Genomic DNA, 25,344 nt, shown 5'->3' on the forward strand with positions numbered 1-25,344 from the left:
GCAGATCGAGGTCAAGCAAGGCTGTGTCATTGCACCAATGCTCTTAATCTTCCTCGGTGCAATGCTTCATTTCACCCTTAACAAGCTCCCCACTGGAGTGGAGTTAACCTACAGGACAAACAGGAAATTGTTCAACCTCCGGTGCCTCCAGTCCAGATCCAAGATTGCTCCAACCTCTGTCATTGAAGTCCGAACTCCAAACCATCACTGAAGCATATGAGAGTCTGGGCCCCACAGTATTGCTCCCTGGTTATCAAGATCCACGATGAGACCTTGGACAATGTGGACCACTTCCCATACCTTAGGAGCCTATTATCAGCAAGGACAGTCATCGATGACAAAGTCCAACACCGCCTTCAGTGTGCCAATGCAGCCTTCAGCCACCTGAGGAAAAGAGTGTTCGAAGACCAGGATCTCAAACCCGGCACCAAACTCATGATCTACAGAGCAGTATTCCTATATGCTTCAGAGACATGCACTATGTACAGTAGGCACCTCAAAGCACTGGAGAAGTATCACCAACGCTGCCTCCACAAAATCCTGCAAATTCATTGGCAGGATAGGCGCACCAACGTCAGCATTCTCTCTCAGGCCAACATCCCCAGCATCGAGGCATTGACCATGCTCAACCAGCTCCCGAAACAAGCACTCTACTCTGAGCTACGTCATGGCAGGTGAGTCACAGGAGGGCAGAGAAAATGCTTCAAGGACACCCTCAAAGCCTTCTTGAAAAAATACAACATCCCCACTGACCCTTGGGAATCCCTGGCCCAAGACTGATCAAAGTAGAGGAGGAGCATCCGAGAAGGCACCGAACACTTCGAGTCTCTTCGCCGGGAGCATGCGGAAGCCAAGTATAAACATATGAAGGAGAAATGAGTAGAAGGATATGTTGATGAGTTAGATGAAGGCTGGGAGAAGGCTCATATGGAGCATAAACATCGGTATGGACCGAAGGGCCTGTTTCTAAACTCAAAACAATATGTAATACTTCTTTGTAGCGAATTGATATAACTTGGCTTGTTAGGCTATTTCAGAGGCCATTGCTGTAGGTCTGGGGTCACATACAAGCCAGACTGGGCAGTATGGTTCCTTTCCTAAGGGGCTTCAGTGAATCACTTTGGTTTTTACAACAATCCGATAGCATTATGGTCACCATATGGTTATGATAAATCAAGCACCCCACCCACCCGTTCCCCCAATCACCGTCTGCCCCACCTTAGAACTCAATTTAGTGTGGAAGTAAGTCATCCTCGACTCCGGGGGACTGCCGAAGAAGAAGATTTACATGACGCTGAGCCCCATGGACTGAAGGGAGCGAAGCTGGGGGTTGGTATCAGGGGGACCACCAGTGTAGGAGAGAGCAAAGGTTTTATTGGGTAAAGCAGGGAAGACATATAAACGATGAACAAAAATATTTTCCCTCGGTTAGGTAGGTAACTAAATCTGGAAAAAATAGCTAGCATCAGTAATGGTGACCATAAAGCTATCGGATTGTTGTAAAAACCAAACTGATTCACTGAAGCCCCTTAGGGAAGGAAACGTACTGTCCTTACCCAGTCTGGCCTGTATGTGACCCCAGGCCCACAACAATGTGATTGACTCTTAACTTCCCTCTGAAATGGCCTAACAAGCCAAGTTATATCAATTCGCTACAAAGATTTATATATTATTTACAACATAGAAACAGGCCCTTTGGTCCATACCGGTGTTTATGCTCCACATGAGCCTTCTCCCATCCTTTATCTAACTCATCAACATATCCTTCTATTCCTTTTTCCTTCATGTGTTTATCTAGCTTCCCCTTAAATGCATCTATGCTGGTTGCCTTGACTACTCATTGTGGTAGCGAGTTCCACATTCCAACTGCTATCTGGGTAAAGAAGTTTTTCCTGAATTCCCTATTGGACTTAGTAATGACGATCATATATTTATGGCCCCTAGTTCTGATCTCTCCCACAAGTGGAAATATCTTCTCTACATCTACCCTGTCAAATCCTTTCATAATCTTAAAGACTTCTATCATGTCACCCCTCAGTCTTCTCTTTTCTAGATTAAAGAGCCCCAGCCTGTTCAATAACCTTGAGTTCTAGTATCATTCAAGTAAACCTTTTTTCACCTTCCCCAATGCCTCTATATTATTTTTAGAATATAGAGACCAGAACTGTCACATTATTCCCAAGTATAGTCAAACACGTTGAACATAATTTCTTTGCTTTTCAATTTTATCGCTCTGGAAATGAACCCCAGTGCTTTGTTTGCTTTTTAATGACCTTATTAACCTTTATCACCAGTTTTAGTGATTTGTGTATCTGGGCCGTGCAGCCAGTTAAAGGAACCGCGTACAGAAAAAAATTCACAGGGAACATTGCAAATGACACTTCCTGGAAAGTATACATGTACACACATTGTGAAGGACGGGATTGTGCTTGGCTGGCACACAAGACTAGGGGGCCGAAATTCAGCAGCCCACTGCTGCCAACTCCCACCAACATTCCTCCTGCAGATCTGCCCAGTGCCACTTTGGAGATGGCCTGGAACGGGCGGGAGGGTAGAGCCACCGGGAACCGCCCGCTGACGTCAGCGGACGGCCGAGTGGCGCAACTGAGCTCCCGCCCACCGAGCTCCCAGATTCCCGCGGGCGGGAGTCGGCGGCAGAACAGGTGTGGACCACGGGCTGCAGGTTGGTCTGTCCCCGACGGTAAGTCTGAAGAACCTTAAAAAAAAGGTAAGTGAACATTTGAAACAACATTTTCAACAGCGACTTACCTGCATGGGGTCCCCTGAAGGTCTTCGGATAGTTTTTGTATTTTTTATTTGTGATTTTTTTTCAGGCCTTCGACCCTCTGTGGGCCCGACTCCATCCTCGGTGGCACTTGGGCAGCAAGTGCCTCTGCCGCCGAGAATGCGACCTCCCGCCCGCTGCCGCCCACATTGGTGGCGTACATCTTCCATTTGCTGCCCGCCGAGCTTCAAGGGACCTCGGCCATGAATATCCCGCCCAAAGTACCGTCCGGTACCTCGGCGACACTTTGGGCGGCACTTGGGCAGGCGGAGGTCTTGCTGAAAATCAGCCCCAGAATTTTAAGATCATATTTGGTGCCAAGAATAGCTATCTTAAATGTGGGTCATATCCTCCCTAAGATTTGCTTCCTGGCTGGATTCCCTCCCAGTGGAGCAATTTCTCCAAAGATGGATGTTAGAAATTGGAGACAGCCCAGCAGGACAGTTATAGGGAGAGAAGCTTTAAGTGAGCAATGATGCTTTTCAACAACAACTTGCATTTATATAGTGCCTTTAACGTAGTAAAACGTCCCAAAGCGCTTCACAGGAGCAGTATCAAACAAAATTTGACCCCGAGCCACAAGGAGATATTAGGACAGGTGACCAAAAGCTTGGTCAAAGAGGTAGGTTTTAAGGAACGTCTTAAAGTAGGCGAGAGAGGGAGAGAGGCAGCTGAATGCATGGCCGCCAAAGCTAGAGCGATGGAAATCGATGATGCGCAAGGAGCCAGAATTGGAGGAACGCAGAGATCACAGAGGTTTGTGCGGCTGGTGGAGGCTACAGAGATAGGGAGGGCGATAAGCAGACAATAATTTTGGTGTGGTGTAGGATTGTCATCTTTAATGGCCCTTTTTTTTTTACACCATGACTATTTGCACTATTTTTTCTGTGCCTGCGTCCTCCAGACTCTGCCACCAACGTCTCTCGCGCATGCACAGACTCCTCGGACCCATAACTGGGATCGGGGCCCCGACAAGTCCGCGAGGAGTCCGCTGCTGAAACATTTTCTGCCGCTGCCGCTGGATTTGCTTCCAGCCTTTGCATTATTGCGACCTTCTGTGGGAGAGAAAACATTGGAGGTAGTGGGAGAGAGAGAGAGAGAGAGTGCGGGGGTGGGGGGGGGAAGAAAGGGGGTGGGGAAGAAAGGTGGTGGGCGGGGAGGGAGAAAGAGACTATGGGCGGGAGGTGGGGGGAAGAAAGGCGGCAGGCTGGAGAGCGGGGGCGGGGGGGGAGAGACGGGGTGGGAAGGGGGAAGAGTGGCAGTGGGCGGGGGTAGGAGGGGGGAGTGTGGCAGTGGGCAGGGGTGGGGGGAAGAGAGGCAGCGGTGGGGGGTGGGGGAGAGAGAGACACTGGGGGAGAGAGAGAGAGAGAGACGGGGCGGGGGAGAGGGAGGGAGCGATGGGGGGGAGCAAGAGAGAGACAGATGGGGGGGCAGAAAGATAGGGGAGAGAGATGGGGGGAGAGAGAGAGAGAGACGGGGGGAGGAAGAGAGAGACGGGGGGAGGAAGAGAGAGAGAGAGACAGGGGGTGGGGAGAGAGGGGTAGTGGGAGGGGGAATCGGAGGGGAGAGGGGGAACTCGGGGAAGATGTATCACCTTCTTCCAACCCCCTTTACACCCACACCCGAATTTTCGGAAAGCTTGGTGCATGTGTTACGATCCGGAAGGCACGACACTGTCACTATTCACTTCATACCCAATAAACCTGTAAACAATCCGTGACCCACACACAATGATTCATCAATGGGGGGGCGCGGTGGGTAAGGTCAGAAACTTGGGCTGGGGGAGACAGGAACTTGGGCTAGGGGAGAGAGGGATGAACTTGGGCTGGGGTCAGGGACTTTGGCTGGGGTAGGCATGCACTTGGGCTGAGGTCAGGAACTTAGGAGGCTTTTGCTGGGTTGGTGCAGCTCTATCCTCTCTGGGTTCTGAAGTCAGAATGGCTCGAATTACACTTTGCAAAGTCACTCAGAACTTGGGCTGAGGGGGTTCCAATTACACATTCTAGGGAAACTTCTGGGTGTGGCTTATCCTCCAAGGGGACCAATCAGAAATCAGATCATGTGATAATAGAGAGCCAATCAGACCATTTTCACAGTGCAGATAACTGCATCCTTTATTTTAATGGGATATGGGCGTCGCTGGCAAGGCCAGCATTTATTGCCCTTGAGAAGGTAGTGGTGAGCCACTGCAGACTGTGTGGTGAAGGTACTCCCATAGTGCTGTTAGGGAGGGAGTTCCAGGATTTTGACCCAGCAACGATGAAGGAACGGCGATATAATTCCAAGTCGGGATGGTGTGTGATTTGGAGGAGAACTTGGAGGTGATGGTGTTCCCATGCACCTGCTGCCCTTGCCCTTCTAGGTGGTGAAGGTCGCGGTTTGGGAGGTGCTGCTGAAGAAGCCTTAGCGAGTTACTGCAGTGCATTTTGTAGATGGTACACACTACAGTTACGGTGCGCTGGTGGCGGAGGGAGAGAACGTTGAAGATGGTGGATGGGGTACCAATCAAGCGGGCTGCTTTGTCCTGGATGGTGTCGAGCTTCTTGAGTGTTGTTGGAGCTGCACTCATCCAGGCAAGTGGAGAATATTCCATCACACTCCTGACTTGTGCCTTCTAGATGGTGGAAAGGCTTTGGGGAGTCAGAGGGTGAGACACTCGCCACAGAATACCCAGCCTCTGACCTGCTCTAGTTGCCACAGTATTTATGTGGCTGGTCCAATTAAGTTTGTGGTCAATGGTGACCCCCCAAGATGTTGATGGTGGGGCATTCGGTGATTTTAATGCTGTTGAATGTCAAGGGGTGGTGGTTAGATTCTCTTTTGTTTGAGCTAGTCATTGCCTGGCACTTTTGTGCCACCAATGTTACTTGCCACTTATCAGCCTAAGCCTTAATGTCATCCAGGTCTTGCTGCTTGCGGACATAGACGGATTCATTATCTGAGGAGTTGCAAATGGCACTGAACACTGCAGTCATCAACAACCATCCCTACTTCTGACCTTATGATGGAGGGAAGGTCTTTGATGAAGCAGCTGAAATTGGTTGGGCCTAAGACACCGCCCTGAGGAACTCCTGCAGTGATGTCCTGGGGCTGTGATGATTGACCTCCAACTCCCATAATCATCTTCATTTGTGCTAGGTATGGCTCCAGCCAGTGGGGAGTTTCCCCCTGATTCCCCTGCACTAGACTGTGCGCGTTGCACTTTTGCAACAGAATCCGCGGCAGAGTGAGGCAATTTGATGACAACAGGAACCGACACAAATCCAACGGAAGTGGTTCAGTTATGTAAAAGGGGCATTAGAGGCTCATTAATACAGAATGTACTTTACTCACTGATTGCCTTAAATGCACGTTTGACAGGTCTGTCTCTGAAGACAATGGAACCTTTGCTTGCCAGTATAGTTTGAGCCAGTGAAATGTATGCTCCTTATCCTTCACTTTGCTAAGCTGACACCTGGGCCGTAGGATTTTCTTTTACAAGCATTCAGTGGGTTCGGCTTCCACATAAATAACATGTTGTTCTCGAAAAGAACGAATCAGAGCACTTATTAAGGGCTTTAGATTTCATTGACGTTTGCAGGATCACTGGCAAAACTGTCTGCAGACTGTCAGCTGTAATGCTATTCCAACTATGGCTGTTATAAGATTTGAATGGTTGTGCTTTGACATTTTGCCTTTGTATGAATACCCCGTATTTTAGATGATGTTGAAAGACGTTGTTTCCGCAGCCAGATGCAAATCCAAATGTACAAGTGGAAATTTGTCTCTTGCTATCAACAAATTCCGTCAGTACTGTCTGTGCCTGACTGTCAGCTGCAATTTCAGCATAAAGGACAATTTCTGCCAGTGGAGTACACTGACAGACTCGCTTTATGTGGCTCCCTTTTCCTGCAGCTTAACCACTTAATAGAGTTGCTTAAAAATGTAGATGTTTTCATAACCTGATATTAAAGTTTTGTTTTTCTCCCTCCCCACTCCCATATTGGAAATGTGGGGGCCGAAATTGCCCACAGCTGGAAACGCAGCGCACCTACTGTATTTCGTCTGTTTTTACTGGTGCGGTGGATGCGATTAAAGGGATCAAGGTGTATGGAGAGAAAGCAGGAATGGGGTACTGAAGTTGCATGATCAGCCATGATCATATTGAATGGTGGTGCAGGCTCGAAGGGCCGAATGGCCTATTCTTGCACCTATTTTCTATGTTTCTATGTGCTTCTTGAGCAAAATTCCGCTCTTTGACCTTTATTTTCAGCGGACCGGAAGTCGGTCATAATGGGGGCGGATGTGCGACGGTGAGCGGAAGTTCACACACTAGAGGGGCGGAGGTTGGAGGGTGGGCAGAATGTCTGTCACAGTCAGTCATCAGCGTAGCGCTGATGATGTCATCACTGTGCCGCATCATCACATCTCTCCCCTTCACTTACAGGGGAGAGCGGTGCAATTCTTTAAGTTCGGTCCACTGCGCCACCAAGGAGGATTTTGGCCAGGCCAACGGGGGTGCCAGGCTGCCTGCTGGCTGCCCGGCCAAATCTGGGGGTATCATAGTTAGTCTGGGAGTCGGCCAACAGAAAAAAAATGGTGGCCGCGGCAGTAGGTCCTCCGCTTCAATGACAGCTGCATCATCATTTTGCAAGTACTCCAAGCACGGCGCAGAAAAAGTTGCTGGTGGTATCGAGCTGCGGCAGCAAGATTTTATCGGCGGAATTTCACCATCGGGGGTGGGGGGGAACATCGGCGGTGTGCGTTCTGATGACGCACTTAGGATGGTTCGGCAGCAACGAATTGATAGTGGGGGAGCAAGTTACCGCCGGGATACCACAGGAGCAGAATTTTCAAAATGCCGACCCTTCCATGAAAAATTGGCGGCCATTGCACTCCGCAGCATTGCCACCGATTTCAGGCCATTTCATAGAATCATAGAAATTTACAGCACGGAAGGAGGCCATTTCAGCCTATCGTGTCCGTGCCTCCCGACAAAGAGCTATCCAGCCCAATCCCACTATCCAGCTCTTGGTCCGTAGCCTTGTAGGTCACGGCACTTCAAGTGCATATCCAAATACAGGTATAATGGCCGAAATCCGGAATCCTCGGGACTGAATCCATTCCGGTTTTGGGGTTTTTCCGGATTTCAGACCAAAAAAAATCAAGTCTGAAATCCAGAATCCTCGACTGAATCCGTGCCGGGTTTTCAGCAGCGAGGATCGAAATCCAGCAAAACCCGAAATCCGGCACAAATTTTGATTCAGGCTTCTGGATTTCAGACTTGATTTTCTTATCTGAAATCTGGAATCCTCGACCAAATCCGTGCCGTGTTTAGGGCTTTGCCTCAAAAATGTCCGGTTTTCGGACAATAGTTCTGGATTCCGAACGACTCCATCAGCTATGCGCAAAATGTTTGGTTTTTGGACAATTCCGGTTTTCGGAGTTCCGGATTCGGGAAGTTGTACCTGTACTTTTTAAATGTGGTGAGGGTTTCTGCCTCTACCACCCTTTCAGGCAGTGAGTTCCAGACCCCCACCACCCTCTGAGTAAAAAAGTTTCCCCTCAAATCCCCTCTAAACTTTCCACCAATTACTTTAAATCTATGCCCCCTGGTTGTTGACCCCTCTGCTAAAGGAAATAGGTCCGTCCTATCCACTCATCTAGGCCCCTCATAATTTTATACACCTCAGTAAGATCTCCCCTCAGCCTCCTCAGTTCCAGAGAAAACAACCCTAGCCTTTCCTCATAGCTAAAATTCTCCAGTCCAGGCAACACCCTCGTAAATCTCCTCTATACCCTCTCTCGTGCAATCACATCTTTCCTGTAATGTGGTGACCAGAACTGCACGCAGTACTCTAGCTGTGGCCTAACTAGTGTTTTATACAGTTCAAGCATAAGCTCCCTGCTCTTGTATTCTATACCTCGGCTAATAAAAATTCCACAGACCACCTGTAACACAGGTATTTTTTCTGAACAAAGTTAGTTATACAAATAAACATATACAGGTACAACATCCAGAATCCGGCTGTCCAAAAACCATATTTATCCGAAAACCAAACATTTTTGCTGCGGCCAAGATGGCGACATCGGGTGGCGAGGGATGAGGAAACCGGTAAAAACCGCAGCGCTGGGAGAGGGAAGTGGGGGGGAGGGCGCACGCGAGAATCGGTGGGCGGTGAGGGTCGGCAGGGGATCGGCGGGCGGCGAGAAGCGATGTGGCAGCGAGGAGCGGCAACAGCAAGGTTCGAAATCCGGAAAATCCGAAAACCGGCACAATATCATAAGAACATGAGGGCATAAGAACCCTAAGAAATAGGAGCAGGAGTAGGCCATACGGCCCCTCGAGCCTGCTCCGCCATTCACTAAGATCATGGCTGATCTGATCATGGACTCAGCTCCACTTCCCCGCCCGCTCCCTATAACTCCTTATCCCCTTATCTTTTAAGAATGTCTATTTCTGTCTTAAATTTATTCAATGTCCTACCTTTCACAGCTCTCTGAGGCAGCGAATTCCACAGATTTTCAACCCTTTGGGAGAAGAAATTTCTCCTCATTTCTATTTTAAATGGACGGCCCCTTATTCTAAGATCATGCCCTCTAGTTCTAGTCTCCCCCATCAGTGGAAACATCCTCTTTGCATCCACCTTGTCAAGCCCCCTCATAATCTTATACGTTTTGGTAAGATCACCTCTCATTCTTCCGAATTCCAATGAATAAAGGCCCAACTTACTCAACCTTTCCTCATTAGTCAACCCCCTCATCCCCAGTATCAACCTAGTGAACCTTCTCTGAACTGCCTCCAAAGCAAGTATATCCTTTCATAGAAACATAGAAAATAGGTGCAGGAGTAAGCCATTCACCCCTTCCAGCCTGCGCCACTATTCAATAAAATCATGGCTGATCATTCCCTCAGTACCCCTTTCCTGCTTTCTCTCCACACCCCTTGATCCCTTTAGCCATAAGGGCCATATCTAACTCCTTCTTGAATATATCCAATGAACTGGCATTAACAACTCTCGTAAATATGGAAACCAAAACTGCATGCAGTATTCCAGGTGTGGCCTCACCAACGTCTTGTATAGCTGTAGCAAGACTTCCCTGCTTTTATACTCCATCCCCTTTGCAATAAAGGCCAAGATACCATTGGCCTTCCTGGTCAAGATGACGGTCCCGAGGTTGCCGGATTTCGGACATTGTATCTGTATATTTATTATTTTTTTTATTTTACTTAATGTGAAACTTGTTGCAGATGCTTGTTTTCAAATCACTCCATGGCCTCGCACTTCCCTATCTCCATAACCTCCTCCAGCCCCTACAACCATACGAGATCTCTGCACTCCTCTAATTGTGGCCTCTTGCACATCGTGGATTTTCATCACTGCACCAACGGCAGCTGTGCCTTTAGATTGCTAGTCCCAAAGGTGTGGAACTCCCTCCCTAAATCTCTCTGTCTCTCAACCGTTCTCTTCTCCTTTAAAACGCACCTTAAAATCCACCACTTTGATTAATCTTTTGCTTACCTGACTATCTCCTTATATGATGGTGTCAAATTGAGTTTGATAACACTCATGTGAAGTGCTTTTGGACGTTTTACTTTGTTAAAGGTGCTATATAAATGAAAGTTGTTGTTGAGGCCGCAGGTATTCCCAGGATTCTGCAGACAATGTGGGAGAAGATTAGTTCGGTAACAATAGCAGAACCATCCCAAAATAGACAACACAATCAGTTTAAATCTATTGCGAATTATTCAGCAGGTATCATTGGTTATTTTGTGACTGTGTAAAGTTTCATTGAACTGACCCACAATATAATCCCTCACCTTCAGGAATGTCAGCCTGACTTTGCTCCATCTGTTTGCTTCATCTGTTTTTGCAACTTTGAAACCTTCTCAATAGAATTTAAATTCTCTTGAATTTCTTGAAGATTTTCCTCCATTGTTTTTAGAATCCTCATGTGACAAGTAATGTTCCCTAGGGATCTGTACTGGGGCTTTTCACCATAGATTAATGACTTAGATCAGAGGTTCCCACACTTTACTTATTGTGTACCCCCTTTCAGCTCTACCAGCTGCCCGCATACCCCTGCCAGCACATAGGTTTAATATTTTAACCCCTTTAATGCCCAAGCATTGTACAAAATGTACAAATTGTACTGCATATATATAACTTGGTGTACGGTGATTGGAGGTGAGGTACGTCATTGTCTCTGTCTATCTGCGCTCTCATTGCTACTTCTTCAAGTAAATTAACTACTTTATATAACAAATTCCCACAGAGTTTTAAAGCTATGTCGGGGCAGCGTATTATAAAAATGCAATAAATTAAATACTACATAGTAAGTTGTGTGGTGGGAGCAGGAAGCTACAAAGGGACATAGACAGACTAAGTGAGTGAGCCAAACTATGGAAGAAGTAGTTCAATGTGGGAAGAATGAAATCATCCACTTTGGATCTGAGAAAGACAAATCAGAATATTTTGTTAAGAAGCTGTGGGGAGTAAAGGGATTTAGATGTACACAAATCACTAAAAGCTAGTGCACAGGTACAGAAAGGCTAATGGAATGTTGCCCTTTATCTCAAGTGGGCTAGAGTACAAAGTGGAAGAAGTTATACAAAACTTTGGTCAGACCCTTGGAGTTTAGAAGAATGAGAGGTGATCTTATTGAAACGTATAGGATTCTGAGGGGGCTTGACAGGGTAGACACAGAGAGGATGTTTCCCCTCATGGGGGAAATCTAGAACTTGGGGGCATAGTTTCAGAATGGGAAGTCGCCCATTTAAAACGGAAATGAGGAGGAATTTCATCTCTCAGAGGGTCGTGAATCTTTGGAATTCTCTACCCCAGAGAGTTATGGAGGCTGGGTCTTTGAATATATTTAAGTTGGAGATAGACAGATTTTTCAATGATAAGGGAGTCAAGGGTTATGGAGAGTGGGCAGGGAATTGGAGTTGAGGCCAAGACCAGATCAGCCATGATCTTATTGAATAGCGGAGCAGGCTCGAGGGGCCAATTGGCCTACACCTGCTTCTATTTCTTATGTTCTTATGACCCCATCTGCAGCAGTGTGTTCAGTTTTGTGCACTACACCTCAGGAAACATACATTGGCCTTAGAAGGTGTATAGTGCAGATTCACCCAAAATGATAGAAACATAGAAAATAGGTGCAGGAGCAGGCCATTCAGCCCCTCTAGCCTGCACCGCCATTCAATGAGTTCATGGCTGAACATGAAACTTTAGTACCCCCTTCCTGCTTTCTCGCCATACCCCTTGAATCCCCGAGTAGTAAGGACTTCATTTAACTTCCTTTTGAATATATTTAGTGAATTGGCCTCAACTACTTTCTGTGGTAGAGAATTCCACAGGTTCACCACTCTCTGGGTGAAGAAGTTTCTCCTCATCTCGGTCCTAAATGGCTTACCCCTTATCCTTAGACTGTGACCCCTGGTTCTGGACTTCCCCAACATTGGGAACATTCTTCCTGCATCCAACCTGTCCAAACCCGTCAGAATTTTAAACGTTTCTATGAGGTCCCCTCTCACTCTTCTGAACTCCAGTGAATACAAGCCCAGTTGATCCAGTCTTTCTTGATAGGTCAGTCCCACCATCCCGGGAATCAGTCTGGTGAATCTTCGCTGCACTTCCTCAATAGCAAGAATGTCCTTCCTCAAGTTAGGAGACCAAAACTGTACACAATACTCCAGGTGTGGCCTCACCAAGGCCCTGTACAACTGTAGCAACACCTCCCTGCCCCTGTACTCAAATCCCCTCGCTATGAAGGCCAACATGCCATTTGCTTTCTTAACCGCCTGCTGTACCTGCATGCCAACCTTCAATGACTGATGTACCATGACACCCAGGTCTCGTTGCACCTTCCCTTTTCCTAATCTGTCACCATTCAGATAATAGTCTGTCTCTCTGTTTTTACCACCAAAGTGGATAACCTCACATTTATCCACATTATACTTCATCTGCCATGCATTTGCCCACTCACCTAACCTATCCAAGTCACTCTGCAGCCTCATAGCATCCTCCTCGCAGCTCACACTGCCACCCAACTTAGTGTCATCCGCAAATTTGGAGATACTGCATTTAATCCCTTCGTCTAAATCATTAATGTACAATGTAAACAGCTGGGGCCCCAGCACAGAACCTTGCGGTACCCCACTAGTCACTGCCTGCCATTCTGAAAAGTACCCATTTACTCCTACTCTTTGCTTCCTGTCTGACAACCAGTTCTCAATCCACGTCAGCACACTACCCCCAATCCCATGTGCTTTAACTTTGCACATTAATCTCTTGTGTGGGACCTTGTTGAAAGCCTTCTGAAAGTCCAAATATACCACATCAACTGGTTCTCCCTTGTCCACTCTACTGGAAACATCCTCAAAAAATTCCAGAAGATTTGTCAAGCATGATTTCCCTTTCACAAATCCATGCTGACTTGGACCTATCATGTCACCATTTTCCAAATGCGCTGCTATGACATCCGTAATAATTGATTCCATCATTTTACCCACTACTGAGGTCAGGCTGACCGGTCTATAATTCCCTGCTTTTTCTCTCCCTCCTTTTTTAAAAAGTGGGGTTACATTGGCTACCCTCCACTCGATAGGAACTGATCCAGAGTCAATGGAATGTTGGAAAATGACTGTCAATGCATCCGCTATTTCCAAGGCCACCTCCTTAAGTACTCTGGGATGCAGTCCATCAGGCCCTGGGGATTTATCGGCCTTCAATCCCATCAATTTCCCCAACACAATTTCCCGACTAATAAAGATTTCCCTCAGTTCCTCCTCCTTTCTAGACCCTCTGACCCCTTTTATATCCGGAAGGTTGTTTGTGTCCTCCTTAGTGAATACTGAACCAAAGTACTTGTTCAATTGGTCTGCCATTTCTTTGTTCCCCGTTATGACTTCCCCTGATTCTGACTGCAGCGGACCTACGTTTGTCTTTACTAACCTTTTTCTCTTTACATACCTATAGAAACTTTTGCAATCCGCCTTAATGTTCCCTGCAGGCCTCTTCTCGTACCCCATTTTCCCTGCCCTAATCAAACCCTTTGTCCTCCTCTGCTGAGTTCTAAATTTCTCCCAGTCCCCAGGTTCGCTGCTATTTCTGGCCAATCTGTATGCCACTTCCTTGGCTTTAATACTATCCCTGAATTCCCTAGATAGCCACGGTTGAGCCACCTTCCCTTTTTTATTTTTATGCCAGACAGGAATGTACAATTGTTGTAATTCATCCATGCGGTCTCTAAATGTCTGCCATTGCCCATCCACAGTCAACCCCTTAAGTATCTTTCGCCAATCTATCCTAGCCAATTCACGCCTCATACCTTCAAAGTTACCCTTCTTTAAGTTCTGGACCATGGTCTCTGAATTACCTGTTTCATTCTCCATCCTAATGCAAAATTCCACCATATTATGGTCACTCTTCCCCAAGGGGCCTCGCACAATGAGATTGCTAATTAATCCTCACTCATTACACAACACCCAGTCTAAGATGGCCTCCCCCCTAGTTGGTTCCTCGACATATTGGTCTAGAAAACCATCCCTTATGCACTCCAGGAAATCCTCCTCCACCGTATTGCTTCCAGTTTGGCTAGCCCAATCTATGTGCATATTAAAGTCACCCATTATAACTGCTGTACCTTTATTGCATGCACCCCTAATTTCCTGTTTGATGCCCTCTCCAACATCACTACTACTGTTTGGAGGTCTGTACACAACTCCCACTAACGTTTTTTGCCCTTTGGTGTTCTGCAGCTCTACCCATATAGATTCCACATCATCCAAGCTAATGTCTTTCCTAACTATTGCATTAATCTCCTCTTTAACCAGAAATGCTACCCCACCTCCTTTTCCTTTTATTCTATCCTTCCTGAATGTTGAATACCCCTGGATGTTGAGTTCCCAGCCCTGATCATCCTGGAGCCACGTCTCCGTAATCCTAATCACATCATATTTGTTAACATCTATTCGCACAGTTAATTCATCCACCTTATTGCCGATACTCCTTGCATTAAGACACAAAGCCTTCAGGCTTGTTTTTTTAACACCCTTTGTCCTTTTAGAATTTAGCTGTACAGTGGCCCTTTTTGTTCTTTGTCTTGGGTTTCTCTGCCCTCCACTTTTCCTCATCTCCTTTCTGTCTTTTGCTTTTGCCTCCTTTTTGTCTCCCTCTGTCTCCCTGCATTGGTTCCCATCTCCCTGCCATATTAGTTTAACTCCTCCCCAACAGCACTAGCAAACACTCCCCCTAGGACATTGGTTCCGGTTCTGCCCAGGTGCAGACCGTCCGGTTTGTACTGGTCCCACCTCCCCCAGAACCGGTTCCAATGCCCCAGGAATTTGAATCCCTCCCTGCTGCACCACTGCTCAAGCCACGTATTAATCTGCGCTATCCTGCGATTCCTACTCTGACTAGCACGTGGCACTGGTAGCAATCCCGAGATTACTACTTTTGAGGTCCTACTTTTTAATTTAGCTCCTAGCTCCTTAAATTCGTTTCGTAGGACCTCATCCCTTTTTTTAACCTATGTCGTTGGTACCAATGTGCACCACGACAACTGGCTGTTCTCCCTCCCATTTCAGAATGTCCTGCACCCGCTCCGAGACATCCTTGACCCTTGCACCAGGGAGGCAACATACCATCCTGGAGTCTCGGTTGCGGCCGCAGAAACGCCTATCTATTCCCCTCACCATTGAATCCCCTATCACTATCGCGCTCCCACTCTTTTTCCTGCCCTCCTGTGCAGCAGAGCCAGCCACGGTTCCATGAACTTGGCTGCTGCTGCCCTCCCCTGATGAGTCATCCCCCCCAATAGTACTCAAAGCGGTGTATCTGTTTTGCAGGGGGATGACCACAGGGGACCCCTGCACTACCTTTCTTGCACTGCTCTTCCTGCTGGTCTTCCATTCCCTATCTGACTGTGGACCCTTCTCCTGCGGTAAGACCAACTCACTACACGTGATACTCACGTCATTCTCAGCATCGTGGATGCTCCAGAGTGAATCCACCCTCAGCTCCAATTCCGCAACGCGGACCGTCAGGAGCTCGAGGCGGATACAGTTCCCACACACGTAGTCCCCAGGGACACCGGAAGTGTCCCTGAGTTCCTACATGGTACAGGAGGAGCATATCACGTGACCGACCTCTCCTGCCATGCCTTAACCCTTAGATACCCTTAAATTGGTAATAACAATGTTAAAGTTCACTTACTGATATAAAAAATAAAAAGAAAAGCTACTCACCAATCACCAGCCAATCATTTACCCCATTGGCTGTGACATCACTTTTTGATTCCTTTCTACTTCTATTTTGATTTCTCTCCCGCTGTAGCTGCACAAGCACGCCTTTTATAGGCCGCTCCGACACTGCTCCCATCTCTCGCCAACTGCCAGGACTTAAAGTATTAAATTATGAGGACATGTTGTATGAACTAGGCTTCTATTCCCTTGCGTATAGTAGGTTTAGTGGTGATCTAATTGAGCTGTTTAAAATGATAGAGGATTGGCTAGCTAACAGAAAACAATGAGTCGGGATAAATGGGTCATTTTCCGGTTGGCAAACAGTAACTAGTGTGGTGCCGCAGAGATCGGTGTTGGGTCCTCAACTATTTACAATCTATGTTAATGACTTGGATGAAGGGACCGAGTGTAATGTAGCCAAGTTTGCTGATGATACAAAGATGGGTGAGAAAGCAAATTGTGAGGAGGACACAAATAATCTGCAAAGGGATATAGACAGGCTAAGTGAGTGGGCAAAAATTTGGCAGATGAAGTATAATGTGGGAAAATGTGAGGTTATCCACTTTGGCAGAAATAATAGAAAAGCAAATTATAATTGAAATGGAGAAAAATTGCAAAGTGCTGCAGTACAGAGGGACCTGGGGGTCCTTGTGCATGAAACACAAAAAGTTAGTATGCAGGTACAGGAAGTAATCAGGAAGGCAAATGGAATGTTGGCCTGTATTGCAAGGGGGATAGAGTATAAAAGCAGAGAAGTCCTGCTACAACTGTACAGGCTATTGGTGAGGCCACACCTGGAGTATTGTATACCGTTTTGGTCTATGTATTTAAGAAAGGATATACTTGCATTGGAGGCTGTTCAGAGAAGGTTCACTAGGTTGATTCCGGAGATGAGGGGGTTAACTTATGAAGATAGGGTGAGTAGGTTGGGCCTATACACATTGGAGTTCAGAAGAATGAGAGGTGATCTTATTGAAACATATAAAATAATGAGGGGGCTCGACAAGGTGGATGCAGAGAGGATATTTCCACTCATAGGGGAAACTAAAAGTAGGGGACATAGTCTCAGAATAAGGGGCCGCCCATTTAAAACTGAGATGAGGAGAAATTTCTTCTCCTCAGAAGGTTGTAAATCTATGGAATTCTCTGTCCTAGAGAGCTGTGGAGGCTGGGTCATTGAATATATTTAAGGCGGAGATAGACACATTTTTGACCGGTAAGGGAGTAAAGGGTTATGGGGAGTGAGCAGGGAAGTGGAGCTGAGTTCATGATCAGATGTACTTATGATAGAGCAGATAAACTGTGTCCACTTTTGGGGTAAACCAGAACAAGAGGGCATAATCTTAAAAATAAAGCTGGGCCCTTTAGGAACTAAATAAGCACTTTTGCACATAAAGGGTAGTGGAAATCTGGAACTCTCTCCCCCAAAAGTTCTTTGATGAAGTAACGGAGAGAGTTAATGAGGGTAGTATGGTTGATGTGTATATGGACTTCCAAAATGCATTTGATAAAGTACAACATAATATACTTGTTAGCAGTGTTTTATAAAGGATTATCATAACTTCCTTGCTTTTATACTCGACGTCTCCATTTATAAAGGATCCCTAATACCTTTTAACAGCCTTCTCAACTTGTCCTGCCACCTTTAAAGATTTGTGTACATTCACCCCGGGGTCCCTCTGTTTCTACACCCCTTTAAAAATGTACCAGTTACTTCATATTGCCTCTCATGATTCTTCCTACCAAAATGAATCACTTCACACAATTCTGTGTGTTAAACTTCATCTGCCATTTCGTCAGTCCTCCTGAAGTCTGTTACTATCTTCCTCACTGTTTACTACATTTTACGAGTTTTGTGTCATCTGCAAACTTTGAAATTATATTCTATAAACCCAAGTCCAGATCATTGATATATATCAAAATGAGTGCTGTATACTTCCCCCAAGTCTGAAAAACAACCATTCACCACTATTCTCTGCTTTTTGTCCTGTAACCAATTCCATATCCACACAGTCTCGAACCCGGCAGGTACTATCCTCAGGATAGCGCCCACCACGGACAAAACTGCAGAACGTGGCTCTGCCCAGGGCAGAGAGCACGGACCTCGGGGTCCTGGAACTCAGAGTCCGCCGAGGGGGGCTAATCGAGCAGCACCATGCTGGCGCTGCGGAGGAAACCATGGGGCTCACCGGTGCAGGTTTGCGGAGTACACGTGCAATACTTGCCACACGAAAGGCCACCTTCAGCGTATGTGCAAAAGAAACCTGACTCACCGTGTGGCTGAGGAGATGGTAGAGGCTCCATTTTCCAGCGAGGAGCAGGCAGAAGAAGATGAGGCGTTGTTTGGACTGTATACGTGTACCGACGGTTCGGCCCCAGTGATTACGGAGGTCAAGATTAACGGAGTCCCAGTGTGTATGGAAGTGGACACTGGATCGGGTCCGTCGTTGATGAGTCAGGAAACTTTTGAAAAACTGTGGGTCAACCCATCTGCATGACCCAAGCTGGTCCCGGTCACAGCGAAGCTGCGTACCTACACCAAGGAACTGATACCTGTTCTTGGCAGAGCGGAGGTGCTGGTATCTCATGGGGGCGAGACACACGGTTTACCTTTGTGGGTCATTGCAGGTGATGGGCCGACGCTTCTCGGCAGGAGGTGGATGGGGAAGGTCCGTGGGAGCTGGAAAGACTTCATTCCTCCACAGACTGCTGTTCCCCCGGGTTCCCAAAGAGCAGCGCCGACCGAGCTGGAGGAGAAAGAAGCTGTTCATCTGCAGTCTAAATCCGCACACGGGCGACAGCAGCCCAGAACTCTTGACCTCAAGCAATCCTGCAGCCTCAGCCTCCACAGACGAGCAGACCCGGGAAGAGCAGCTGTTCAAGTGTGGGCCGATTGCTGAGGTGCGAGCCGGCGACGCGCTGCGGGCGATGAACGGGAGGCCCATCGATGGCTGACAAGTCCGGGGGGTGGCCCATGCGGAGGAAGAGTCGGGCGACGGTCACTACTACGGTGGAGGCCGGTACAGCGGCGGTGGTGGTGTTGGCGGCTATGGCGGCTGCAGGAGAGGTGGCAGTTACTGGGACAGGAGCGAAGGCTACAGGAGAGGCGGCAGGAGCGGAGGCTGCAGTGGCGGCGGAGGCTATGGCGGCGGCAGGTACGACTCGGGAGAACACGACAGCTACTCGGGTGGGTGCAGGAGCCAGAGCGGAGGATACGGCAGCAATCACAGAGGCCGTTCTCACAGGGACTATAACGGATCGAATTCAAAGAGCCAGATTCAAGATCGGATTGTTCTGTCCGTTTTCCTTCCTTCTTTCTTCTTTATTCCTTCTATTCCAGAGAGTAAAACGTCAGGCCAGCGAGCTCAAGATGCTGGTGAGTCTCGTGGCAGCAGAGCTCTGCAAAGAACAAAGGCAATCAGTACAACCAAAATGGCGGCGCCCAAGGGAAGCCTCGTGGGAACCACAAGATGGTGTCTTAAAAGGGAAATGTACCCGAGAGCCTTAAAAGGGCCTTACACCGTTGGCAGTCCCCACAAAAAGACTTTTGTAAGGCAAGAGCGAGTCTAAATGTATAATGTGATTTGCATGATGAAGTGATTTAGGATAAGTGTTGATATTTTGATGCTGAATGGTTACTGTGTTTAAAATGATAGATATGAATGATTTACGAAAATAGTTAATACCACGAGGTACAAGTAAAAGTATTAATGGATCCGTGACTAACATGCCTAAGGGGCCAATGCGACTTTCGATTTTTTGAGATTCATGCAAGGGTTCAGCGGCTGCAGATGAGCCGCTAAGGCGACTACTGAGAACCGAGGCAACGCCCTAGTTGCGATACCCTGTCTCAGCACAGCCATCACCTCGGGCAAAAAGGGGCAGTACACTGCCACCGTACCTCACTCAGTGGAGCTGGGATTAAATAACTGTTCAGTGCACCTGCAATCTTTTGACATAACATCTGTACCATATATCATATGTACCATACAAATGTACTGTCTATGTATACCTGCTTTCTGTTGGAGGTTATACTGGTGTACTTCACCACCCATGTAAGGACTGCAAAAACCACATGCTTGCACCGGATCGCAAGCATAATCTCTACATGGGGGGGAAGAGGGAAGTGGATGGTCATGGACTCACACTCATAAACCAACCAGGACGAATAAGGCCGACGTTTCCGGCAATGGCTTTTGGAACTGGGGGGGAGTGAGATGTTATGTATTGTCCAGGTACATTAAATGTATAAGTACAATGGTGCACCACAGAGGGCGCTGTGGTGGGAGACCTGAAAGTACCTGCAAGACAGAGTATAAAAGGCTGCCCATCACACCTGAGAGGCACTCTGGAGTTACACAATAAAGGACTAAGGTCACAGCAGTTACTACAACACTAGACTGCGTGGAGTCAGTGATTTGAGTGCTACATACATCACATCTCTCTCATTTATTAATATCTGCCTTTGTTTTTATTTTGCCTTTGGCACTTAATCACATCCACTGGACTTTGTCGATCTCTCTGTCTCCGGTCTTGTTTCTTCTTAACTGTAGTTTCAGAGTATTGGCTTCCCATCAGGGACACCCAGGACTGACCCTGGCCATGGAGAAGCCGCTAAGTAAACTTGCAGAGGGCATCCTTTCCCCACAAACTGAGCAAATCTCCAGCTGTGTCAAGCAAATAATTAGATTGAAAACACTTCATTCCTGGTGTTCGTGGTGCCAGACTGTCCAACCTCAACTAAGGAAATTGGCATTAATGGGGGAGGGGATAGGAGAGAGAATAGGACTACAGTACAGGGTATTGGTGAGGCCGCACCTAGAGTACTGCGTGCAGTTTTGGTCACCTTACATAAGGAAGGATATACTAGCTTTGGAAGGGGTACAGAGACGATTCACTAGGCTGATTCCGGAGATGAGGGGGTTACCTTATGATGATAGATTGAGTAGACTGGGTCTTTACTCATTGGAGTTCAGAAGGATGAGGGGTGATCTTATAGAAACATTTAAAATAATAAAGGGGATAGACAGGATCGAGGCAGAGAGGTTGTTTCCACTGGTCGGGGAGACTAGAACTAGGGGGCACAGCCTCAAAATACGGGGGAGCCAATTTAAAACCGAGTTGAGAAGGAATTTCTTCTCCCAGAGGTTGTGAATCTGTGGAATTCTCTGCCCAAGGAAGCAGTTGAGGCTAGCTCATTGAATATATTCAAATCACAGATAGATAGATTTTTAACCAATAAGGGAATTAAGGGTTATGGGGAGCGGGCGGGTAAGTGGAGCTGAGTCCACGGCCAGATCAGCCATGATCTTGTTGGGTGGCGGAGCAGGCTCGAGGGGCTAGATGGCCTACTCCTGTTCCTAATTTTTATGTTCTTATGTTCTTATTAATGTTGGGGAAGTCCAGAACCAGGGGTCACAGTCTAAGGATAAGGGGTAAGCCATTTAGGACGGAGATGAGGAGAAACTTCTTCACCCAGAGAGTGGTGAACCTGTGGAATTCTCTACCACAGAAAGTTGTTGAGGCCAATTCACTAAATATATTCAAAAAGGAGTTAGATGTTGTCCTTACTACTAGGGGGATCAAGGGGTATGGCGGGAAAGCAGGAATGGGGTACTGAAGTTGCATGTTCAGCCATGAACTCATTGAATGGTGGTGCAGGCTCGAAGGGCCGAATGGCCTACTCCTGCACCTATTTTCTATGGGTTGCTATGTTTCTACAGTCATATAAAAATTGAAACTGGTAAAAATATTCTCATGTATTTAATTTTACTATTCTAATATATCTAATGTGTTTTGCTTACAGGGAATAAGTGCATTCTTGGTTCCGATGCCTACACCAGGACTATCCCTGGGAAAAAAAGAAGATAAATTGGGAATTAGAGCATCATCTACTGCAAACCTAATTTTTGAAGAGTGCAAACTTCCAAAGGACAGCATGTTGGGGGAACCAGGCTTTGGATTTAAAATAGCCATGGTATGTGCTTACACTATTTAAACATCAGTGTGTGTAACCTATACTGAAATAGGAGTGTGGTATGTTGCTGCACTGACATTCCATAATCTTTCCTTAGCACAGTACACCTGTGATTAATGCTGTGAATTTGATCACGTTTAGTTTAATGTGAATTGCTGTCTGAGTACCACAATTTCATAGAATCATAGAATGGTTACAGTACAGAAGAAGGCCATTTGGCCCATCGAGCCTGTGCCGGCTCTCTGCAAGAGCTCTTCAGCTAGTCCCACTCCCCTGCCCTTTCCCTGTAGCCCTGCAATTTTTTTTCCTTCAGGAACTTATCCAATTCCCTTTTGAAAGCCACGATTGAATCTGCCTCCACCACCCTTTCACACAGAGTATTCCAGATCCTAACCACTCGCTGTGTTTAAAAAAAAAATTTCCTCATGTCGCCTTTGGTTCTTTTGCCAATCACCTTAAATCTGTGTCCTCTGGTTCTCGACCCTTCCGCGAATGGGAATGGTGTATCTCTATCTACTCCGTCTAGACCCTTCATGATTTTGAACACCTCCATCAAATCTCCTCTCAACCTTCTCTGCTCTAAGGAAAACAACCCCAGCTTCTCCAGTCTATCCACGTAACTGAAGTCTCTCATCCCTGGAACCATTCTTGTAAATCTTTTCTGCACCCTCTCTAAGGCCTTCACATCCTTCCTAAATTGCGCTGCCCAGAATTGAACACAATACTCTAGTTGAGGCCGAACCAGTGTTTTATACACGTTCATCATAATTTCCACACTTTTGTACTCTATACCTCTATTTATGAAGCCCAGGATCCCATAAGCATTTTTAACTGCTTTCTCAACCTGCTCTGCCATCTTCAACGATTTATGTACATATACCCCTAGGTCTCTCTGTTCCTGCACTCCCTTTAGAATTGTACCCTTTAGTTTATATCACCTTTCCTCGTTCTTCCTACCAAAATGTATCACTTTGCACTTTTCTGCCACATGTCCGCCCATTCCACCAGCCTGTCAATGTCTTCTTCAAGTCTATCCCTATCCTTCTCACAGTTCACTACACTTCCAAGTTTTGTGTCATATGCAAATTTTAAAATTGTGACCTCTACACTGAAGTTCAAGTCATTAATATATATCAAGAAAAGCAGTGGTCCTAGTACCGACCCCTGAGGAACACCACTGTATACCTTCCTCCAGTCCGTAAAACAACCCATCACTACTACTCTCTGTTTCAGGTCACTTAGCCAATTTCGTATCCATGCTGCCACTGTCCCTTTTATTCCATGGTCTTCAACTTTGCTGGCAAGCCTATTATGTGGCACTTTATCAAAAGCCTTTTGGAAGTCCATGTACACCACATCAACCGCATTGCTCTCATCAACCCTCTCTGTTACCTCATCAAAATAACTCAATTAAGTTAGTTAAACACAATTTGCCCAAACATCTCCTCGGTGGGGACCCCCCCACCCACCCCCCTCTTTCTGACGTTCCGAAATCCAGAAATACCCGAACCTGGACTCGGGTCTTTACGGATTCGTGAAGTCAGAAAGCAAATTGAAAGTCCGGAACAGCCCGGAATCCGGAATGGCCTCAGTTCCGAGGGTTCCAGATTTTAGGCACTGCACCTGTACCACAATTTACATAAAAAGTCCCAGACTTACGAAAAGAAAATTGGTTAGCAGCTGGGAGATAGAGAGTAGGGATAATGGGTGTGTACTCCAATTGGCAGAATATGACTAGTGCTATCACACTGGGATCTGTAGTGGGGCCTCAGCTTTTCACTATATTTATAAATTGCTTCGATGAAAGGATAGAGAGCTGTATTCCAAGTTTGCTGACAACACCAAGTTAGGTAGTACAGTAAATAGTGGCGATGGGAACAGAAAGTTGCAAAGGGACATTGATAGATTAAGTGGACAAAACTGGGGCAGATGGAGTTCAGTGCGCAGACTCATTGGGCCAAAAGACCTCCTTCCATAGAACTTTGTTCATTGTTCGCCATAGATTTCCACAGAAATCACTAGAAGCTAGTGGACAGATACGAAAAATAATCTAAAAAGCTATTCGAAAATTGGCTTTTATTTTAAGGGGACTGGAATACAAAGTGGTGGCTGTTATATTAGTTATACAAAGCTCTGGTTAGACCCCATTTAGGCTATTGCGTTCAGTTCAGGATATGACACCTCGGCCTTGCATGGGTTGCAGCATAGATTCACCAGAATGATATCAGGCTAAAAGAGTTTGATTATGAAGATATGTTACATAGACTATGGGGCTGAAATTGCCCACCGCGGGAAACGAGGCGCACCTACCGGTGTTCTGGCTGCCCCAAGCATTGGAGTGGCCTAACTGTTGAAATTCAGCACTGGGGATTTTTTTCAAGTGAGGCAGAAGTGGCCTCATCATGGGGGCGGAAGCGGGGGAGGGGCAGAGTGGCCGTCAGTAGCGGGGCAAAAGTGGGGGCGGAGCTAGAAGTGGCCGTCAATAGCGGGGCGGAAGTGGGGGTGGGGTGGAGTAGCCGATGCAGTCAGTTATCAGCGCCGCGCTGATGATGTCATCGTGCTGACGCATCACAATGTCTCTCCCCTTCAGTTAAAGGGGAGAGGCTCTGCGAAGTCTGCAGCCACTTTAGTGGCAAACACTGCGCCACCAAGAGGGGGTGCCAGGCTGCCTGCTGGCGGCCTAACCGAACCCGTGGCCATAATTGTCGGACCAACCTGGCAGTCGGCCGTCAGAAAAAAATAAAACGGCGGCCGTGGCAGTGCGTCCTCCCCTTTAAGGGTGGCTGGGCCGCCATGCCACAGAGAGTGTACCGGCAGCAAAAGCTGTCGGGCACCAATCGGCAGCGGGGCTGCACCCGAGGGGCAATACCAGGAATGGGGCAATTTCCCGAGGGGCAATTTCACGAGGAGATCCCCGCCAGTCGGTACGGGGTCAGCGCCTGCATGCCGTGGCGGGAAAACGGGCGGAGGGGTCCTGGGCACTGCTCCAAAACTCACAAAGTGCAATTTCCAAAATGGCGGCCCCTACGCAGAGAGTCGGCGGCCATTCTGTGCCACCCTGTGGCCGCCACTTTCAGGCGGCCAGAGGCCTTATCGGAAGGGGCAATTTTGGCCCCTAGGCTTGCATGCTTTGAATATGGATGATTTAGGGATGATCTAATTGAGGTGTTTAAGATTATTAAAGGATTTGATAGGGTAGATAGAGAGGGCCCAAGTTTGCCCCGCCCCGCCCCCGCTTAGAACGGTGCACCTCCGTAAGGTGCGCCGACTTTGTAAAAGAAAAACCGCGCCTAAATCTTACCGAGGAATTCTTCCCACTCCTCAAGATGTCTTCTGCCTCGGCGTCGCGCC

General features: G+C 47.2%; 1 protein-coding gene across 3 annotated transcripts in view; it reads left to right on the plus strand.

Annotated features, from left to right (window-relative positions):
• Window positions 1-25,344, plus strand: part of acads (acyl-CoA dehydrogenase short chain) — a 246,413-nt gene that overhangs the window by 102,522 nt on the left and 118,547 nt on the right. For 2 of the 3 annotated variants that reach the window (XM_070886307.1, XM_070886308.1), the window contains exon 6: window positions 21,823-21,993. The exons of the other annotated variant lie outside the window; for it this stretch is intronic. In XM_070886307.1, the coding sequence (XP_070742408.1) occupies window positions 21,823-21,993 (171 nt within the window). The remainder of the gene's footprint in view (window positions 1-21,822; window positions 21,994-25,344) is intronic. 3 annotated transcript variants of the gene reach the window in all.

Source organism: Pristiophorus japonicus, chromosome 8 (assembly GCF_044704955.1).
Source record: "Pristiophorus japonicus isolate sPriJap1 chromosome 8, sPriJap1.hap1, whole genome shotgun sequence".
NCBI lineage: Eukaryota > Metazoa > Chordata > Chondrichthyes > Pristiophoridae > Pristiophorus > Pristiophorus japonicus.